Source organism: Propithecus coquereli, unplaced genomic scaffold, assembly GCF_000956105.1.
Source record: "Propithecus coquereli isolate 6110/MARCELLA unplaced genomic scaffold, Pcoq_1.0 Scaffold115, whole genome shotgun sequence".
Taxonomy (NCBI): Eukaryota; Metazoa; Chordata; class Mammalia; order Primates; family Indriidae; genus Propithecus; species Propithecus coquereli.
The window spans coordinates 1,429,354-1,446,361 of NW_012135525.1; the positions used below are offsets into that span (position 1 = coordinate 1,429,354).

Below are 17,008 nucleotides of genomic sequence, written 5' to 3' on the forward strand. Positions count from 1 at the left end.
GAGACTCTGTCTAAAAAAAAAAAAAAAAAAAAATCAGTGGCAGTGTTTGAGACAACTCAGTCCAATTTTGAAAGAAGTTCTGCTGTGGGTAAAATGCCATCAAACAGTATTACGTGCTACTGAAAAATCTTTCATGGAAGGAAGAGTCAATCAGTGTAGCAAACTTCACTGTTATCTAATTATAAGAAATTATAATAAGCCACCCCACTTCCAGGAACCACCACCCTAAGAGTCAGCAGCCATCAGCATTGAGGCAAGGCCCTCCACCAGCAAGAAGGTCAACTTGCTGAAGGTTCAGATGATTCTTAACCATTTTTTTTTAGCAATAACATATTTAATTAAAGTTATGTACATTGTTTTTTAGACAAAATGCTATTGCACACTTAATAGACCACAGTATAGTGTAGGTATAATTTTATATGCACTGGGAAGCCAGAAAATTCATGTTACTTGCTTTATTGGGCTACTCCTTATATTGTGATGGTCTAGAACTGAACCTGAAATATCTCCTAGGTATATTGGTACTATTCCCTCTAATACTATTCTGAAACATTTTTCAAATAATTACATTAGTTGACACTTATATAGCTAGCAGTTTTGCTGTATATATCTAAGTAAACGTGAAAATAGGTGTTCCCACAGCTATAACATTATAGATAAAGATTGTAGTTTATTTAGAGGTCCTAAAATAATAAATTGGTAGAATTTGAATTATAATTTAGACTAAAATATTTCTTAGCTCTAATGTTCCTATTTTGATATCTAAGTTGAATATAGGTCTCCAAACCAAGTAACCAGAATCGATTTGCCACTTTGAAGTGATTAAGCCCATGTAGGAGGAAAAAGAAGCATTCTCTATATAAGCAATAATTGTGTTTGAAGAGTTCAAGGGTTAGAATGTGCAAAATAGCAAAATTTGAATTGCATAACTGTTGCTTATATTAAATATTTCTTTTTTTCTTGCAAATGGTTCCTCTGACAGTCTGATAGCTCTTCTTTCAATGCCTACATATATGAAACTAAGAATTTATGCATGTTGACATCTGTTGTAGAAGACATGTATTACTGAGAGACCAGTTCTAATATCTTGGGCTAAAAAAGTATTTACCACATACATGTTCACTATGAAATAACTACTTTTAATCAATTATTTCACCTGGCCTTTCTCTTGTATCACATTCATTCTTATAGTAATCACGTCAGTACCCATGGATGTTAACTAAATATACATAAATACACACATATATATATAAAATCTTTTTTCTGAACTCCCAGTGTTCATAATGATTAGCACTGATATTCAGTTAATAAAAATGTTTACAGAATCAATGAAATGTTCTTCTGTTTCTTTTTTCTGGATAATTATGAGCACAGTGATTAAATAGTAAATATGATAACTGTATTCAAAATGTCCCCCGCTTTTTTGTTTTTTTGCAAATTAGTCGTTTATTTGTACTTGTGATATGTTTTGCACAGTACTGGGTATTCAGAAACTTTATTGATTTAGTTTTTTCGACACCTGCCAGGCTTTAGAGATGCAAGAAAAGATAAAGGCATACGAATCATTGCCTTCAAAGACCTTGTGTAGTGTAGTACTAGTAAGACATGGCACTAAGCAGCTGGAGGGACCCAACACAGGTGAATAAAGTTAATATAAGGTACTGTATAATTATAGAACTAAGTATAAACTGGCAGTCTTTTATATAGGTTTGCAGCCTGATGAAAAGAAATACCCGCCACCCACACACATCCCACATCCCATGTATAGACCCATATATGGTAAGGCTAAATTAGTTATTCATTCACTTAGGCTGGATACAAAATCTTATCTGTGTTGGTTTAGGCATTCCACGGTAGCCACAAAGAGTCTCTGCACATTCTTGCTGGATGTGCCAAGAATGCAAGAACCTGACCTCTCTTAACTAGGGCCATTTTTTAGAGTTGGGTGTGCAGTGAGTAGCCAACTGTGAAGGATGAAGTAATAACCTCCCTGAGACAAAGAGTCGGCATTTTCCCACTTACGAAGTAGTGAATTCCATTCTCTCCCTTCCCTACCAGAGTCAGTGTTCCTCTCTGTGACACGACTCACTATGTGCTCAGTTGGCCATTCAGGGCCCTTTGCATCCTTCCCATGGGACTTGGGGGTCATGAGGAGCTGGCACAAGCATCATAATGATACTCTGGTTGCTGCTTTTGCTCTAAGTAATAAAATCCCAGGAGTCTTATATCTCTTCTACCAGAATCCATGAAACAGTAACAGGCTAGCTTGTGTACATACGTGTGTGTGTCTGTATATAATTAAATTCCATACCCTTCACTGTTCTTGAGAATCTGATATCTGAAAGTGAGTTGGCTGCACAGCAAAGGAGAAGAAACAGAATATTACAGTTTCTTTTTGTCCGCAGGTTCCCTAGCAGTTTCTTAAAACTACAAATGACACTGTATGCAGTATAAGCTGTGGGTTCGGAAATCTCACTTCATGCTGAAATCTTTAATTTTGTATCTAGGACTTCCCATTTGGAAGAATTTACATTGATTTATATCTTTCAGTGTGGGGAAATATCAACAAACCATAGCTCTTTAAGTTCTTGACTAAAATATTCTGTTAACAAGACCATGCTATTGTCCCTGAGAGGAAAGCAAAGTTAGCGTTCAGGTTTTCTTGAGAATTCCTGCTCCAGTTTTCTAGGGTTTCCAAAAGCCCTTATACCACAATTTAGTAATTAAGATGATAATCTTGTAAGATTTTGAGTAGTAGAGAAATTGTTTGAAATCTTTGTGTAACACCAGTTGGACCTCAGCTATACTCCTTAAGGATGGCTTTTATTAGAAGAAGCCAACTATTTTGTTGGTTTGGTTTCCTTGACTTGGTTTCCTTCCCTGATTTGGTATGGATAGTTAAGTAGGAACAGATGTTAACTTCTTTTTTTTTTTTTTTTTTTTTGAGACAGAGTCTCACTGTGTTGCCCGGGCTAGAGTGCCGTGGTGTCATCCTAGCTCACAGCATCCTCAAACTCCTGGGCTCAAGCAATCCTTCTGCCTCAGCCTCCCAAGTAGCTGGGACTACAGGCATGTGCCAGCATGCCCAGCTAATTTTTTCTATATATTTTTAGTTGTCCGATTAATTTCTATTTTTAGTAGAGATGGGATCTCGCTCTTGCTCAGGCTGGTCTGGAACTCCTGAGCTCAAACAATCCGCCCGCCTCAGCCTCCCAGAGTGCTAGGATTACAGGCGTGAGCCACCGCGCCCGGCCCCAGATGTTAACTTCTTGACCACTTCATTCCTATCTTTGCCCATTCTAACAGATAAACACATGTAACTAGCTTCCTAATGAACAGCAGTACAAACACCACCAAGTCAAATTTATCTTTTACCAATTTGCCTTCATGTTTAACAATCCATTATTACAAGAGTCGGGATATTTAATGCTTATTAAATGCTTTGTATGTATGCAGCACTGTACGGGGCAGTATAAATGTATAAAAGAACAGCTCTACCTTCAGTGAGTTTACATGTATAATTTAAAGATATTCTCATATTTTAAAATGTAGGGCAGTATTTGATTATATACTAATACAGTATAAGCTATATGAAAAATATTAATAACTGCTGGAGAAGTTCAAAGCTAAGTTTGAGTTGAAGTGAGGGACATAAACATCATGGAAAAACTTGAATTGGGCAAGAAGAACAAGCAGGGTTTAAGTAAATGGCAGTGGAATCTCTTCAGTTGTAAGGGAGCAGAAGAAGTGTGGCAGATTTAGGACAAAAAGTAAGAATAAGACTGCCTACTACCTAACTTATAATAGAGTTAGGAAGACAGTTCTATGCAGAGATCATTTTAGAGAATGATTTAGAAAGGATAGAAGTAGAGGGAGGAAGGGTTGAATGATTCAATGACCTATGAGTATAAAAGCCAGCTTCAGTATTCCAAATTATAACATCCTTGTCTTGTTCCTATCTTAGAGGAAACACTTTCAGTCTTTCACTGTTGAGTATAATGTTAGCTGTGGAGTTTTCATATATGACCTTTATTATATTGAGGTAGTTTCCTTTTATTCCTAGTTTGTTGAGTGTTTTTTTATCATAATAATTTTGTGAGACACTTTCTCTGCATTAAAGATGTTGTTTTCCTTTAGTCTGTTAATGTGTATTACATTGATTGATTTTCATATGTTGAACCATTCTGGTACCACTGACTTCCTTTGTAAATAATGTTTTCTTAGAACAAAGTTAAGCTCTGTTATTTACATATTGTCGTCTGTGGCTGCTTTAGCATTACAGAGACAGAAGTAAGTAGTTATGACAGAGACCACATGGTTTGTAAAACCTGAAATATTAACTGTTTACTCTTTAAAAACATTTTCCAGCCTCTGCTTCTAGAATCGGTAGTATAGACATAGTTCTTTAGTGTATATTTGGGAGATATGGACCAATCTGTACTAGTCAACACTCTGTAAATTGCTTTTCTTAAACATTTGTGGTTTATCTCCTTGTCATAGAAATAAGTGAGGGGTATAATCTGGTTAAGAGAGGTTAGTTAAATAATGCTTGTAAGAGAAATTCTAAGTTCAATAATGAATTTGGTAATGTCTTTTTAAAATTTAACTTCATGGCATATATTTTCAAATATTACTATACCCGTTAGCCAGCCTCTCTTCATCTCCCTCCTTCTCTCTTCCCAGTGTCCAATAACCATCATTCTACTCTATCTTCGTGAGAACTACTTTTTTAGTTCCCAGGTGTGAGTGAGAACATGCTATATTTGTTTTTCTATGCCTAGCTTATTTAACATAATGACATCCAGTTCCATCTATGTTGCTGCAGATGACAAGATTTGATTCTTTTTTTTGTGGCTGAATAGTATTCCATTGTGTATATACTACATTTTCTCTATCCATTCATCTATTAATGGACACAGGTTGATTCCATGTCTTGGCTGTTGTGAATAGTGCTACAATAAACATTGGTGTGCAGATATCTCTTTGATATACTGATTTCCTTTCTTTTGGATGTATACCCAGCAGTGGGATTGCTGGATCATGTAGTAGATCTGTTTTTAGTTTTTGGAGAAATCTCCATAGTGTTTTCGATAGTTGCTGTACTAATTTACATTCCCACCAACAGGGTACTAGAATTCCCTTTTCTCCGTATCCTACAGTTAGAAAACAAGGAATAAGTTCTAGTGTTTGATAGCATGGTAGGGTGATTATAGTTAACAGTAATTTATTCTGTATTCCAAAATAGCTAGAAGAAAAGATTTGAAATGCTTCTAATACAAATGATAAATGTTTAAGGTGATGGATATCTTAATTACTTTGATTTGATCATTATGCCTTTTATGCATGTATTAAAATATCACATGTAACCCATAAATATGTACAATTATTATGTATCACTAAAAAAGAGAAATATCACCATTATGCTTTGCTTATGGAATTTTTTGTTTTCATTTTCAAAGGTGTATGTGGAATTTGATGATCTTGAATGGGATAAACGAGAGTGGGTTAAAGTTTATGAAGATTTTTCAACTTTCTTGGTGGAATACCACTTAATCTGGGCCAGAAGGAATGACCCTAGCCAGACTCAGGGATCAAAGAGCAAACAGATTCAGTGGCCTGCATTGGTAAGATCTGTTCCTGTTTTATTAAGCATTTTCATTTGTTTGTATTTAAAAAAAAGAATATAATCCATAGATTTATCTTACTGATTATAAATTAATATTTCTGAATAGTCTATGAAGTATCTGGCAGAAGTTTCAAAGCACTGCTTTCATTTTGTTAAACAACTTTGAGTCTCTTTGTTAGTATTATTTCAGTATATTCAGTCCACAAATAATTTATTCCATCAAATTAAGTGAAAACATAAATTGGATTAAAGGCTGCTGAGAGATAGTTGACTGTATGCAGCGTGGAACAACTTTGCTATATGAAACTTTGTTACATGGAAGATGAGCATAATTTGTATAAAGCATTTACTAGCACATAATTTTTCTTGGTTTGTTAATCAGTGAATCAATTGTGGGTGATAGCAAATGTTCAGTGTATAATTATATATTCAGGTAATGGGTAAAATTACTTCATATCAGGAAATGTTCTATTTAAGAAAAATAGATTTCAACAAATTATCCTGTAGTTTGAAGAGTTTTATAAAAGAAACATACTTACTAAATAAGGTTATTAAATTCTATTAGGAAAATAGCCACATTTGTTTAATTATTGTCATCCCTGTTTTCTGGCAGAATGCTTAACGTGTAACAGGTTTGCAATATTTTAAAATTTTTTCTTTCCATATTAATATCAAAGAATTATTTTTAAAGTCATTGAATCATTATTTCAGGTGGTTAATACAACTAATGTGTTAGGGTTAAGTACTTTGAATTTTTATAAAATGTAAACTACTTACAAGGGTAGTTTCCATTTGCTGATAATTGTAATGCATATAAATTTTCTTTTTTATTTACTTAACCCTTTAATGCTTTTCTATATATAGAATAACAATCTAATACATCTATTTCTCTGATTATTCCTTTTTAAAAAGTCTGAGGAGATGTATTGTTAAAAAGACAAACAGGGAAAGAGGGAATGAAGTGAATGGAATCAGTGGCATTTTTAAAAGCAACTATTTATAATATCGAAAGATACAAATGATATTTGTGACCTGTTGTGATAGGAAACTTTGAATAACAAAATAATAAAGGCAATTTTATCCATAATAGATTTTAAAAAATATTTGTTGGATGAGTATGTTGAATTATTAATTTAAAATTTTTTAAGCCATGACTAGCATGCTTTTTTATTTTTGGGTTAACTGATGTTAGCCTAAAAATTAGTTAAAACTTGTAATTTTGACATATGGGTGAATTTTGTATGAAGGAGGAAATAGCATTAATAATGTCAAAAGTATATGTCAGTATCATAGTTAAGAATAAAAAGAACTTTAGAAAATCTTTGCACTTTCTTAGAAGCAATTAAGATAGAGGTGAATTTATATTTATAAATGATTTTAGAGTGAATTTGGAGATTCTGTTTAGAAATACTATTTAATAATTTGTGTCATAATTTTAGAAAATTTTTTTTGTTGAAAATGTTTTAGCCTCAAAATTGAGACTACTTAAAAAATTATCAAACTTCTATTTTTAATTTAATAGAAAAAACATACACATTATGAAAAATTTAGAAAATACTGAGTAGTATAAAGTAGAAAATCATATTCACTTAAGTCCCATCACCAAGGGATAGCCCAACTTAATTATGTGACATATTTAGTTATAAAATATGTTGCTCTGATTTCTTTCTCTCTCTTTTTTTTTGCCATAGTATTTTAAAAAACATTTTTAATTGTGGTAAACTACACTTAACAAAATTTGCCATTTTAACCATTTTTTTTTTTTTTTTTTTTTGAGACAGAGTCTCACTCTGTTGCCTGAGCTAGAGTGCCCTGTCGTCAGCCTAGCTCACAGCAACCTCCAGCTCCTGGGCTCAAGCAATCCTGCCTCAGTCTCCCAAGTAGCTGGGACTACAGGCATGCGCCACCATGCCCGGCTAATTTTTTCTATATATATTTTTAGTTGTCCAGCTAATTTCTTTCTATTTTTTTAGTAAAGATGGGGTCTCTCTCTTGCTCAGGCTGGTCTCGAACTCCTGAGCTCAAACGATCCACCCACCTCGGCCTCCCAGAGTGCTAGGATTACAGGCGTGAGCCACCATGCCCGACCTTTAACCATTTTTTAAAAGTGCACAGTTCAGTGGTATTAAGTACATTCATGTAGTTGTATGACCATCACCACCATCCATCTACAGAACTTTTGCCATCTTGCAAAACTGAAACTCTGTACCCATTTAAGAGCCATTTCCTATTCTCTTCTCTCTCTGGTAACCACCATTCTACTTTCTATCTCTAAGTACCTCTTAGGAGTGGAATCATACAGTATTTGTTCTTCAGTAACTGGCTCATTTCACTTAGCATACTGTATTCAAGGTTCATGTATGTTATACCGTGTATCAGAATTTCCTTCCTTTTTATAGCTGAATAATATTTCATTGCATTTATATGGCACATTTTGTTCTTCCATTTATCTATGATGGATGCTTGTGTTATTCCATCTTTTGGATGTTGTAAGTAATGCTGCTGTGAACATTGATCTACAAATGCCTGTTCAACCTCTGCTTTCAGTTCTCTTGGATATATACCCAGAAGTGGAATTACTGGATCATATAATCTGTTTTCTCTAATGATTAGTGTGATGTGGAGCATCTTATGTGCTGTTGGCCATATGTATATCTTCTTTTGAGAAATATATATTCATCATAATTGCCTGTTTTTGAACTGGGTTGTTTGTTTTTTAATTGTTGAGTTTTATAATTTCTCTGTATATTCTTGATATTAATCCTTTATAATCCTTTATCAGATATGTGATTTGCAAATATTTTGTCTCATTTTACAAGTTACCTTTTTACTCTGTTGATAATATCCTTTGATGTATAAAAGTTTTTAATTTTTTTTTTTTTTTTGGTAGAGATGGGGTCTTGCTGTGTAGCCCACGCTGTTCTGAAACTTCTGGCCTCAAGCAGTCCTCCCACAGTGCTGGGATTGCAGGCATAAGCCACCATGCCCAGATAAAAGTTTTTAATTTTGATGAAGTCCACCTCATCTATATTTTCTTTTGTTGCCTATGCCTTTGTTGTCATTGAGTTAATTTTTGTATACTATGAGGTAAGGGTCCAACTCCATTTTTATACAGGTGGATGTTCACTTTTCCCAGCACCATTTGTTGAAAAGACTACCTTTGTCCCCATTGAATTATCTTGGCACCATTGTAGAAAATCATTTGACTAGATACGTGAGGGTTTGTTTCTGAGCTCCCTATTCCATTCCATTGGTCTGTATTTCTGTTCTTATGACAGTACCACACTGTGTAGATTACTGTTGGATGGTAGTAAATTGTGAAATTAGAAAGTGTTTTTCCTTCAACTTTGTTCTTTTTCAAAATAGTTTTGGCTATTTATAGTCCCTTGAGATTTCATGTGAACTTTAGGGGAGGAATCTTTCTATTTCATCAAGAAAAGTTCACTTGGATTTTTTTTTTTTCTTTTTTTTTAAGAGACAGAGTCTTCCTCTGTCACCCAGGCTAGAGTGCAGTGGTGTGTTGGTAGCTCACCTCCAACTCCTGAGCTCAAGAAAGGGATCCTCCTGCCTCAGCCTCCCAAAAGACTGGAGCTACAGGTGTGAGCTACCATGCTCAGCCTCATTTTGATTTTTGATAGGGATTGCATTGAATCTGTAGATGGCTTTGGGTAGTAGTCATCTTAATGTTAAGTCTTCCAATCTTTGATTATGGGATGTCTTTCCATTTGCTTATGTTTCTGTTAATTTCATTCAGCTGTGTTTTGTAGTTCCAGTATATAAGTCTTTCACCTCCTTGGTTAAGTTAATTCCTAAGTAATTTATTCTTTTTGATGCTGTCGAAAATGGAATTTTTTGGTTAATTTCATATTCCGGTAGTTCATTATTAGCATATAGAAACAAAACTGATTTTTATGTGTTGATTACATATTCTTTTATTTAGCTAACATTTTACTAAATGGTGAAAGATTGAAAGCTTTTCCTCTGAGATCAGAAACAAAGACAAGGATCCTCAAGTTTGCCACTTCTATTTAACATAATATTGTAAGTCCTGGTCAAAAAATTTGATATGAAAAAGACAGAAAATGCATCTAAATTGGACAGGAAGAAGTAAAATTATCTCTGTTCACAGACGCTATGATCTTATATGTAGAACTCCCTAAAGATTCCCCCCAAAACCTGTTAGAAATAATAAACGAATTTGGCAGAATAACAGGATGCAAAATCTCTTCCTTCTTTTAAACATAGTTTTAGGTAAGACTGCATTAAAATTGTACATCTTCTTTTTTGCTTAACGTATCCTATACATTTCTTCTCTTGAGTAAATAATCTGAGATAATTTTTAATGGCTGCGTAATATTTAATCTTATAATGACCAATTTCCCTAATGTTTGGCATTGCAGTGTTTCTGATAGGGGCGGTTTATGAATAACTATGATAAATACAATTGCATGTAAATCTTTGTCTTCATCTCTGATTGTTTTTAAAATTTGGATTCATAGTAGTAGAGTTAATGGTCAAAGAGTATGAACTTAAACTACAAAAATCTCAAAATATGCTGATATTCTGAATAAATTGTTTAAAGGTTACACTGCCTGCCATTGTCCCCAGTCAGTGTATGAGTGTTTTCATCTCACCACACCCTTGCAAGCATTAATTATTTTCAGACCATCTTGTTTTTTAAAACCCAAACAAATGTAAAAACAGGAGTTTTATATCTTAAGGGGATGCAGCATTGAATGTTATTATTTCTTCCTCTACTAATTGGATATTTTTAAGTAATATTTCATTGTTTTAATTTGCATTCCTTTAACAGGATAAATAGTTTTTCATGTTTTTTAGCAACTTGTATTTTTAGTGAATTGTTACCATTTTTCAGTACTTGTTAGGGTTTTGTGGGTTTTATTTGTATTATGAGCTTTCCTTATATTATTACAGATATTATAACTCTTTCATCATATTTGTTTCATAGTATGCTCAACTTATTGTTTGATAGCTTAGTCTTTTTGAATTGTAAGTTTATTTTTAAATAAAGTCTATCTAATGGGATGTCTTCATTAATAAAGATAATCAGGATGTGTGTGTGCGCGTGTGCCTGCCTGCCTGCCAGCTTTCCTTCCTTCCTTCTTTCCATTCTGTTTCCTTTCTTTGTTTCAAAAGAATGTAAAAATTAAATAGAACAAACAACTGAGATGGGAATGTTTGTAATACTTAAGAATTTAAGTTTTATAAGCATTTTGCAAATATTCATTTATATTTGGTACATATGACTGAGATTCTGTTGTTTCCCTTTCTGTTCCTTAAAATATTTGAGGCTTCTTTTAAGGATGTGTATAAGCAGCAGTTATGAAATTGAGAATTTTTAAACTCATATAGCAGAATGAAGTACTATATCTACAGATTTGAGATATCTGTACATGAGGTGGCAATAGAATGAAACACAGTGGAAACTAATACTTTGTCTTTAATTTTCTACAAATTTAATGTTTCTAATACTGTACATATGATACTTGCTTTGTGGGGTTTTTTTTTTGTTTAAACATGTTTGTATTTATTATCCTCTTTCTAGTTTCACTCCTCGTGTGGTACCTGTTAAATATTACATATTGGTTATGTTATCTTGTGTACTTCTTATACCTAGAAATCAATGGATACTGGCAGTGTACCTGCTGGTTCTTAAAGTCATGAAGGACAAAAAATAAAAAAGTCCTGTTGTCTCATTAACATAGTCTTAACTTTATTTTTAAAATTTGAAATTAATTACATCTTTAACATGATATGGATAATATCATACCCAGGTTACTTCTCTGGAATTATCTCTTCACCTTTCTTTCCAATAGCAAAACATTTGTTGGAGTAGCACCACATAATAAGATGCTGAAGTGGTGTCTATTTTTTTTTCTTGGTCCTATATGATCAGGGTACCACTTGAGGCCATTCTAATGATGTAGACTAAGGTAGCTTACATTTTCATGTAAGTTACTTATTATATTGTTAAATTTTATTTACTTTTTAATAAAGTAAAATACTTGTGAAAGCACATTTATCTGCACCAGGGAAAGAAAGTGTTGGCATTCATAATTGAAATCAACGAATCACCTACCTAACTGGGTTAGGGCCCTGGCTCCATCTCCTTTAGGAAAACCTTCTGTGGGGAGTGGGGCTTTGACCCTAACCCAGGTGGGCTGTAACACTGCTGCATTTTCTAAGGGGCAGACTTTTCTACTATTCTGCTGGCCCAGACTTCCAGATCACCCCAACCAGAATTAACCATCCTGTGCTTCTGTAGAACTTTGTACCTCTGTTTTAACAACCAGCACATTCTGCTTTTTATTATATGTATTTGTTTGCATGTCTGTCTTCCCCTACTAGATTGTAAGTTCTTTGAGGACAGGAGTCATGTCTTAGTCATATTTGTATGGTTCTTTGGAGTCTAGCATGGTGCCTTACCCATCTTAGAAAGTGAGTAAATAGTTATTTTAAACTGATAAATGGGCTACAATCCAGCCAGTGAAAAAGAACCCAACTAGGAGTTATAGCAAGTTTCCTGGCTATTAATTTATACTAATATCAAATGACAGGGAAGCAAAATCAGCCTTTACCTTTCTGTTCCTTGAAATATTTGTGGCTTCTTTTTAAGGATGTCTATAAGCAGCAGTTATGAAATTGAGAATTTTTAAATTCCTATAACAGAATGAAATACTATATGCACAAATTTGAGAAATTTGAGGGATCTGTTATATGAGGTGGCAATAGTAGGAAGCACAGTGGAATACTATCACTTTGTCAGTTGTGGTAAAACTGTGTTCAAGCTACCAATTTTAAACATGCCAGTATAATAAAAACAAATACTAAAAGCTTATAATGTTCTCATTCTAATCAAATACCAATTTAATTTCTTAAATTGTGAAAGTGGGGAAATATAAAATTACCTAGAATGGACTATTTTAATCACATTAAAGGAGTGGAAATCTTCATAGTCAACTAAATATGCTAATCTTTGATAATTTACCTGAATTTCTGCAGTGACTTTTAGAAAACTCACACTAGTTCTTCCTTGTGTAACTTTTTCTTCTTATATAGGTAATTCTGGTTCAGTCAGGAATTATGATCAGATCAGAAACATGTAAAACCCTCTCAATTTATTTCTTTTAAATTATCTTCCTGCTGAGAGTGCTTTTTAGTTACTATATGTTCTGAAAGAAACTTTCTCCAAGGGGAAGAGTTCAGTGCTCTTTGGAACAAGATTACCCTTATGTATGGCTGTTATATTGCCCTAATTGGTTTAGATTATGACCTCATCCACATTTTACTAAAATGTGAAGACATGCCACATTCCAAGTCAGCAGTGAACTTTTAAATAAGTTTATTTAGAGAGTTTTTACATATCTATAATGAACTAGAATTATTACGGAGTCCTTTGTACTTTGATAAATAATGAAATGGAAGTAATGATAATATAACTTCAGTATTATTATTTCTCTGCAAGGTAAAGTACTTTAAGAGATCAAATTATATATAATAAAGTGTTAAGGTTTTTAAATGATAAAATCTAATACTGGCAAATATTGTAATTGGTGAGCACACACACTTATTTCTTATGAATCATAAAATGACATTCTTTTGGAAAGTATTGTGTTGTAAGAACCATAAAGAAGTTCATACTCTTTGATTCATTAATTCTACTCTTAGGAAATTACCCTTAAGAAAACAGTCTTTAAAAAGTATATTCAATTCAACTAATGTTTGTCAGACCCCTTATATGAGCCAGACACTGAGGTTGGAGCTGCAGAAACAAAAACAAAAGGCATAATATTACATGAAGAAAGATGTTCATTGCAGTCTTACTACAAAAGAAAAGAAAAAAACAGAACAACTTGGGTGTCCAACAGTTTGTCAAGATTGTTAAATTAATATTTTGGGATATTATGCAGTTTTAAAACTGATAATTATGTATACTTTAGGAAAACATGGGAATAAAATTTGAGTAAAAAACATCAATTTTAATTATATCAATGTCAGAAGTATATATTAAAAGATATTATAAAGTAATAAAATCATTTTTTTAGGATGATGGAGTTTTGCCTGACCATAGTTTGTCTTTTCAGTAAAAACAGCTATTATTTCCTAGCAAATTAGAAATTTTAATATAGTGTTATTTGGTATTGTTTCTTTTGGAAGTAGTTTCCTTCAAATGAGTTAAGTTAGTAAACTTGTTTTACATTTCTGCTAATATATTTTGATAGTTACTTTTTGTGTTTTGTTAATACACTATTTTTAATTTCTGCCCTTAATATAGTTTAAGAATTAAAACTTTAAAAAACGACAGTTTTTAAACCATAACAAAGTAAAATATAATGAAGGTTATTTAAGGTTTGTTTTTAAGTCTTTCTGAATAATTTGTTTACTTGTAGATTTGCATGGTTTAATGTGACTTTAGGGATTATAGATTCAGAGAATGTTAGATTTGAAAAAGTAAACCATAGCAGTGATCTGGGAAGGCAATGTAATATATTAAGGGATATAACCTTCATGTCAGATTTGTTGGTTCAGATCCTGACATTGCCATTTACTGTTAATATCTGTATGAAATTAAGTTATCTCCTGCGTATCTCACTGTGTTCATAATAGTAGCACCTACCACGAAGTTGTAAAGATTAAGCAAGAAAATATATAAATAAAACCTTAGCATAGCACTGCAATGAGTTTTACCAGGTGTACACTTTTAGGGCAATCTCCAGAAGAACACCCTCATTTCTGGTACCAATTTCAAGTTTGCATGGTTCCCCAAACCACCTTCAGTGTAATAATTCACTAGAAGGACTTATAGAACTCACTGAAGACTGTTAAACACTCAACCCTAAAGTTTGTTGCAGAGAAAATATGCAAATTAAAATCAGCCAGAGGAAGAAATGCATAGGACACAGAGTCCAGGAGGGATCCAAACAAGGAACTTTTGGTCATCCTGTTTCTGGGCTGTCATGGCCAGCATTACCTCTTTCTGTCCACAGTGTGTGAGTATTGCCAGTGGAGAAACTCAGATGAGCCTTTACTTTCCACATTTTATCGGGGCTCAATCATATGTTATCTGTGTGGTTTGCCTTTAGTCTCTATTTGCTCTGAGAGGTCAGACTAGTAACAATAGTCTACTTCCTCTGGAGATTGGAACTGATCCTGAGGTACCCAAATCCCCCCTTGTAAATCACATTGTTAGACTGTCCAGTGGCCAAAGCCCCCATACAAAGACGCTCCTATCAAGCAAGACATTCCAGAGGCCTAGAGATCACCTCTCAGTAGCTGAGGTCAAAGGTCAGACTTCTCTTTCTTCTTCAATATACAGGCCACACCCTGTCCTTTGGCCTATACACTTGGAGAAAATGATTATATTTGTCTGGACATCTACATTTAGTATAGCATTTATTTGACAGCCATAGCATTAACAACAATGTGAATATGTATAACATTTGGCCAGTGTGGAATAGGTATAAATTTAAAAGAAACAGCTAATCTGACTTATAAAGCCATTACATGCATTTCCATTTTTTGGTACTGGTGTAATTACTGATCTCCCACCTGATTTACCACTATTTGTATCTCATGATAAACTCGTACAGGACTATTTAGCATAGAAATTAGCTGATGGTTAGCTAATTCTTCCTTAGACCATTCATTTTCTATCAGTATTATATCCTGAGGAGGCTTTAACCAAATCTCCTGATCTGTTTGATGATGAAAATCATCATTATCACAAGACTTATTTATATAAGGTGATCGAATCTTACCAGCAGTGTCAATGTTATGCCATATTGTTATGTCATGGTGTAATGCAGTTTTATTACAAAAAAAATTTGTTAGAATTACAGAGGAGTTTGCTATGCCTCCTCAACGGAATTGACCCTTACGCTGGATATTATTATGGACATGTGTAGTTACAGTTGGCCCTTATTCAGTTATTTCTGGGTTCCACGTTAGTTTAGGACAAAGCTAATTACCCTGTCTCAGTTCACAGGCTTGTACTTAGTAAAGACTGGTTTCCATTATGTGCTATTATATAGTAGGGTTTACTTGCTTTTGTGAACATGATGTGTGTATTCCTTTGGTAACATGTACCTGGACAAACCATTCTCATTTAATTATGGAATTCTTTTGGGTACTACTTTCCCATTAGAACGTTTCTCCAACATTGCCCAGGACAGTATGAATGTTTTAGTTTCCAGATTATTTTGTGTCTTTAATTGTAGAGGCAGTGTCAGTTAGTGCCCAATAGTAAATGAATTGTTCCTCAAATGGAAATTTTCTGGTGCAAAATCCTGGTGGTTGTTTCTGGTTGGTGATCATAGGCTTATTCCATAAGCTTGTCTATGTTCCACATAGGGCTATTGTACAAAGAATTTGTCTAGCTTCTGATGTGCACTGTTAGTAATTAATTTATGTTGGCTGGGACATTTTTATTGGTTTTCGTTTAGCATGTACATCAATATTGCCTGATAGGAGGATTTATATTTCTTCTGCTTTAGAATACTAAGTAGGAGAAACATTCCCCAGTCAGACATAATAAACATCTCCATAATACATTCAGGTAAAGGAGATTTAACTACTATACATAAAGTCTGTTCAGACCTTCTGATTTTTATCCAAATTTTTACCTTAATACCATGAACTCTTGCATTCTTATGTCCTCCTAATCTAACTGTAGCTCTTGTTAGGACTCATCAGTAGATTTATAACTTCTGTGCATGGGGCTCCTGTGGCAAGGAGTCCCAGAAACATCTCTACCCTTAACTTTACCCACTTACATGCATATGACCCTGGGTCCCCAGCTGGGGACTGGCAAGGAACCCAGGCCTTCTCTTCAAATCTTATCTTGATTAGATTGTGAAAGCATTGGCTTAGGCAAGTTGAAGTTTTGTTTTTCAGAGTCATTTTTGCCTTCCAGTTTTTAAAGTTTCCCCAAATTAGGGTGAATAAAGCAGATTTTTTAAGGGCTTTCTAAAGTAAGGGGACCAGCAGGACCTCTTGTTGATCCACCTGACCTCTGGGAGTGCTGCTATCTATTTGACCTTTGTTTTGACTCCATCAGTGTCCATATTATTCATCATCCCATCTTTCCTTCCTTTCCTTTCCTTTCCTTTCCTTTCCTTTCCTTTCTTTTCCTTTTCCTTTTCCTTTTCCTTTTCCTTTTCCTTTTCCTTTTCCTTTTCCTTTTCTCTCCTCTCCTCTCCTCTCCTCTCTCCTCTCCTCTCTCCTCTCCTCTCCCCTTTCCTTTCCTTTTCCTTTTTCCTTTCCTTTCCTTTCCTTTCCTTTCCTTTCCTTTCCTTTCCTTTCCTTTCCTTTCCTTTCCTTTCCTTTCCTCTTTCTTTTCTTTCTCTTTTTCCTTTCTTTCTC

General features: G+C 33.9%; 1 protein-coding gene across 1 annotated transcript in view; it reads left to right on the top strand.

The window, feature by feature from the left end:
• JMJD1C (jumonji domain containing 1C) overlaps positions 1 to 17,008 on the top strand; it is a 342,815-nt gene that overhangs the window by 114,375 nt on the left and 211,432 nt on the right. Inside the window, exon 2 of the mRNA XM_012657501.1 lies at positions 5,460 to 5,624. Within this exon, the coding sequence (XP_012512955.1) occupies positions 5,460 to 5,624 (165 nt within the window). The remainder of the gene's footprint in view (positions 1 to 5,459; positions 5,625 to 17,008) is intronic.